This window comes from Chlorella variabilis, assembly GCF_000147415.1.
Source record: "Chlorella variabilis unplaced genomic scaffold CHLNCscaffold_30, whole genome shotgun sequence".
NCBI classification, from domain to species: domain Eukaryota; kingdom Viridiplantae; phylum Chlorophyta; class Trebouxiophyceae; order Chlorellales; family Chlorellaceae; genus Chlorella; species Chlorella variabilis.
This window is the reverse complement of record NW_005435058.1, coordinates 471,529-476,066: the sequence shown is the minus strand read 5'-3', so window position 1 is coordinate 476,066 and position 4,538 is coordinate 471,529. Positions and strand designations below refer to the sequence as shown.

General features: G+C 72.4%; 2 protein-coding genes across 2 annotated transcripts in view; one reads left to right on the top strand and one right to left on the bottom strand.

Annotated features, from left to right (window-relative positions):
- CHLNCDRAFT_141048 (hypothetical protein) overlaps window positions 1-166 on the top strand; it is a gene marked incomplete at both ends in the record, with an annotated part of 5,400 nt that extends 5,234 nt beyond the window's left edge. The window contains one exon of the mRNA XM_005843466.1: window positions 143-166. Coding sequence (XP_005843528.1) covers window positions 143-166 — 24 coding nt within the window. The remainder of the gene's footprint in view (window positions 1-142) is intronic.
- A 768-nt stretch (window positions 167-934) lies between these two features.
- The window catches only part of CHLNCDRAFT_141047 (hypothetical protein), a gene marked incomplete at both ends in the record, with an annotated part of 5,668 nt that continues 2,064 nt past the window's right edge, over window positions 935-4,538 (bottom strand). The window contains 4 exons of the mRNA XM_005843449.1: window positions 935-1,581; window positions 1,777-2,524; window positions 2,775-3,020; window positions 3,365-4,398. Of these exons, the coding sequence (XP_005843511.1) occupies window positions 935-1,581; window positions 1,777-2,524; window positions 2,775-3,020; window positions 3,365-4,398 (2,675 nt within the window). The remainder of the gene's footprint in view (window positions 1,582-1,776; window positions 2,525-2,774; window positions 3,021-3,364; window positions 4,399-4,538) is intronic.

Here is a 4,538-nt window from a genome sequence, read left to right as displayed (position 1 = left end):
CCGGGGTCTGCCAGCCCCGTCTCTGTGTGTGAGCGGATCCAGGGCGGCTGCCGCCTGGTGACCCCACACACTGGCTGGCCGTCGGGCTGCTGGCAGTGTCTGCACCCCCACCCCTCCCCCGCCCCCCCTCTCCTCTGCCCAGAGTTTCAAAGAACCGTTTCTGTGAGAGTTTTGTTCTTCTTGTTTTTCTTCCCCCTTTTCCGTGTGCATCCCGAAAAGCTGCTCTGCGGCACGTGCGTCCCTGTGCACGCTGCCGCAGCGTCGGCACGTGGCGTCGGCAGATGCCGGGATCACAGTCCAGAGGCCCCCTTCTTTAACAATTGAGCTGCTGGCTCATGAGGGTCCTAGGATGGGGCCATACAGATACTATTACAGGTACAGTACTGCAGGTACTGCACTCAGAACAGCACACAAGGAGAAGCGCCGCTTGCAGCCCCGCTGCTTGGGGCATGGCGCCGGCGCTGCGCAGTGCAGGGGGCGGCAGGTGCAGGCGGGGCCGCGGTGCAGGCAGGTGCAGGGCGCTCGTCGCTGAGCTGGCAGCGGGCGGGAACTTCCCACCCTATTGAACGTCTGCCCTACTGAACAGGACAGGCGCAGGCGTGGTGCTGCTGGAAAGGGAATCGAAGATATGAAGGAAAGAATAAAATAAACAAGGAGGGCGCCGCCGCCGGCGTGCGCTGCGGGGAGGCGGCACACGAGGGGGCCAAGGAGGCGTGAGCAGGCACACAGCAGAGTGCCGCGGCGCGCGGGGGCGCGCACACCTTGCCCGCACGGCCAAAGAATGGGGGGATATGGGCGAGGCGTTGAAAAATGGGAGAAATAGGGTAGGAAGTTAAACTAAGAGAGGGCCCGTGCGTTGCAAGCGCATAACATGCACGGGCATAGGAATGGTGCGCCGAGCCGGCGGACGGCCCACAGGGCAGCCCGGCTACGGCTAGCCGCGCAGCAGCAGCACCAGGGCCGCCGCGCCTGCCACCAGATTGCAGCCCGACCAAAACCAGTCGGCCACCACGTGGCGGCGCAGCGGCTGCGGGGGTGGCGGCTCCGCCGCCGCTGCAGGCGCCGCCACGGAGGAGGCGGGTGGCCCCAGCTGCTGCTGCTTCTTGAGCAGGCCCGCCAGCCGCTCCACCGCCCGCCACTCGTCTGCCGTAATGCCGGCATCGCCGCCGCCAGCCGGCGTGGGCGGCGCAGCTTTGCATTCGCCATTACCCCTGCGGCCGCCGCCGATGCGGCTGCCGCCAAGGTCCGCCCCCAGCGTGACGGCAGGCAGCAGCAGGCGGGCGGTGGCAGGGCAGCCCAGGGCGCCGGCGCAGCGGGTCGCCAGGGCGGCCGCCAGGCGGCGCACGCGCTGCGTGGCCTGGGGGTGCAGCCCACGCTGCGCCTGCTGTGCCTGCTGTGGTCTGCCGTGCATCTCCACAGCGTGCAGCAGGAAGCCCAGCTGCTGGACAAACGCGGCGGCGCCTTCCTGGCAGCTGCCGCCGCCGGCCGCGAGCGCCGACGGCAGCTTTGTAAGCTCGCCGGCGGCAGCGGCCTCGCGCCGGGGCAGTACCAGCAGCGGGGCCGGCGGGGACAGCAGGGGGCCTGCATGTGGGGGAGGAACAAAAAGGAAGTTGTGAGGCCAGGCAGCACCGGCTGCTAAGCTGTGGCGCCCCCAAGCTGCCGCCACGCCACGTCACGCCACACCGGGGAAGCAGACAGCCAGGCGGCTCAGCCACGTGTCGGCGGCAGGTGGAAAGCATCGCCACGCAGGTGGAAAGCACCGCCAGGCCCACTCACCAAGAGCGAGCTCAAATTCGTACAGCCCCCAGGCGCCGCATAGAAGCTGCCCTGCATCCGCCGGCGCCTGCTGCACGTGCCGCGGAAGCTGGCAGGAAGGTACCGCCACCTCCACCAGCGCCGCGCCCTCCCCCGCCGCCAGCCGCAGCCCCTCGTACGCCGCCTCCGTCGCGCTTTCCTCCCCCGCGCTTTCTTCTGCGCCGCAGCTCTCCCCCGCACTGCGTTGCACGCGCTGGTGGCTGGCTGGCGGGGGGTGGGAGCTCTCCGCACCGGCATCCGCCGCCCCTGCCGCCGCCGCGGCTGCCGCGCCTGCTGCCCCCGCAGCGCCTGCTGCTGCTGGCGGCGCCGCAAGGGTGTCAACACCGCCGCCGCTGCCGCCGCTGCGGGCGCGCAGCACAGTCATCACAATGTGCCGCCCGCGGCTGCGGCAGTGTAGGACGGCGCCGGGCGCGCCCAGCCCCCACCCCATCAGCACCGCGCGAACCACGCCCGCCGCGCCGCCTCCTGCGCAGCCGCTGCAGCCGCTGCAGCTGCTGCCAGCGGTGCACCGGGGCGCGAGCACCACGGGCGGCGATGCCAGGCGTAAAGTGGGCACGGGGCTGGCGCCGCCGCCGCTGCAGCCGCTCCCGCCGCAGCTGCTGCTGCCGCCGCTGCTGCTGCCACCGCCGGTGCTGTCAGGCGGTAGAGGCAGGACCGCCACGGTACCGGTGCGGCCGTCTGCTGCGGCCAGGTGCGGCCCCGACTGGCACTGCAAGGGCGGGAGCGGGGGGGGGAAGGGGCGGAGGAGGCGAGGTGAGAGCCGCGCTTTGAAACCGTGCGCAACGCGGGGGCGGGCTCCCAGGGCCGACAGGCGATGGTGTGCCGCTTGTATGCACCGCCGGCACTTCGCGCGAGCGCGCGTGCACACACACACACACACACACACACTTGTACACACACCGTAAACACACGCACACACACAACCCCGCCCCCCCAAAACCTGCCACCCCTCCGCTCACCATCACCCTCGCCGGACCGCCGCCCGCGGCGCACGCCGCCGCCAGCCGCGCCGCCACGCCGGCGGCGGCACCCCCCGGCGCCGCCGCCGCCGATGACGCCTCGCCCGCCGTCACAAGCGTGCAGGCTGTGATGCAGACGCAGCCGGGGCGTATGGAGGCGCTCATTACTGTGGGTGCCAGCACTAGCGCTGATTCCAGCTGGCGACGCAAGTCGGGAGGCAGGTGCTCGGGCAGCGCCCCGAATATCTGCAGCGGCAGGCGGCGCACACACACACACACACGCCCGTTTTGTTTTTGGTGTTTGGTTTATTTTCAAAGCTATCGTTTGGTGACGGCAAGGGTCGCCATGGGCGGGGGAAGCAGCAAGGCCGGCCGGCAGCAGCCAGCCCGCGGGCAAGCAGGCCGCTGGCAAAGAGGAAGGGTGGCGGGCAGAGGGAGGGAGGGAGGCGGCCGCTGCCGGCGCCGGCACGGGTGCATGGGCTGCGGCGGCGGTGGTGGTGGGCCACCAGATGCATTGCACTGTATAACACACACACACACACACAAGTGAAAGCGGCAGCAGGACGGGTGTGGCCGCATGCGGGCCAGACCTTGGCGGAAAAGGTGAGCAGCAGCTGGCCGCCGGGGGGCGGCTGCTGCGCCAGGTCAGCGTGCGCCAGGTCAGCGCTCGTGCTGACGTGGCACGAGGTGGCGGGCGCCGAACCGGCTGAGCCAGCCCCGCCCGCGCCGCCGCCGCCGCCGCCGCCGTCGTCCAAGCCAGGCTGCAGCGGCGGCTGGCAGGGCTGCGGGTGCGGGCCCGCGGCGGCGGCGGCGGGCGGGAGGGAGGCCGCGGTACCGCTGCCGCTGTCGTACCAGGCCGGACCGTGCGAGGTGGGACTGGCGCCGCTGCCGCCGCTGCGCCCGGGCGCGGCGCTGCGCGGGGAGGCGGCGGCAGGGGGCTGCCGGGGGCCCAGGACGGGCGGGGTGGCGGCGGCGGCTGGAGGAAAGCAGTCGGCAAAGCGGCGGTGAGGCGCAGGGGCAAAGCCCCCGTAGCCCTCTCCTGTGCCTGCCGCCGCGGTGTGGGTGAGTGGGCTGGCCTCGCCTGGCTGCTGCTGCTGCTGCTGCTGCTGCTGCTGCTGCTGCTGCTGCTGCTGCTGCCACGGCTGCGGCGGCGGCTCGGTGGCGGCGGCGGCCCGCCAGCTTCCCAGCAGCTGCTGCGCCGAGGGCGGCGCCGCCGGAGGGCCGCCGCCGGCGGCGGGGGGGTGGCCCCAGGCGCCGTGGCTGCTGTGCGCGCTGGGGCCGCCCCCCGATATTTTGAGCCCGCCGCCGCCAAACGCGGCGGCAGCCACCACACCGGTACCGCCGCCCACCGCGGCGCCGCCGCCAAGCCCAGGCTCCCACCCCGCCGCCGCTCCCGCTGCTGCTCCTGCTCCTGCCGCTGCCGCTGCCGCTGCTGCTGCTGCTGCCGCTGCTGCCATCGCCATGTCAGCATAACCGGGGTGTCCCGGAAGGGTGCTGGACAGCAGCGCAGGCAGTACAGGGCCGGGCGGCGAGTGGCGGCCAGACCACGCCAGGTGCTGCTGCTGCGGCGGCGGCGGCAGCGGCGGCGGCTGGTGCTGCGTCTGTTGTGCCTGCTGCGCCTTGTCTGCAGCGAGAGGAAGGGCGGGGTGGGGGAGGGGAGGGTACGGGAGGCAACAAAAAGCAGGTGTGGGGGGCAATAAGAGGCAGCCGCAGTGTCGGGCGGGGGCGGCGTGGGGGGCGGGGCGGACCCTGCCTGCCCCAACA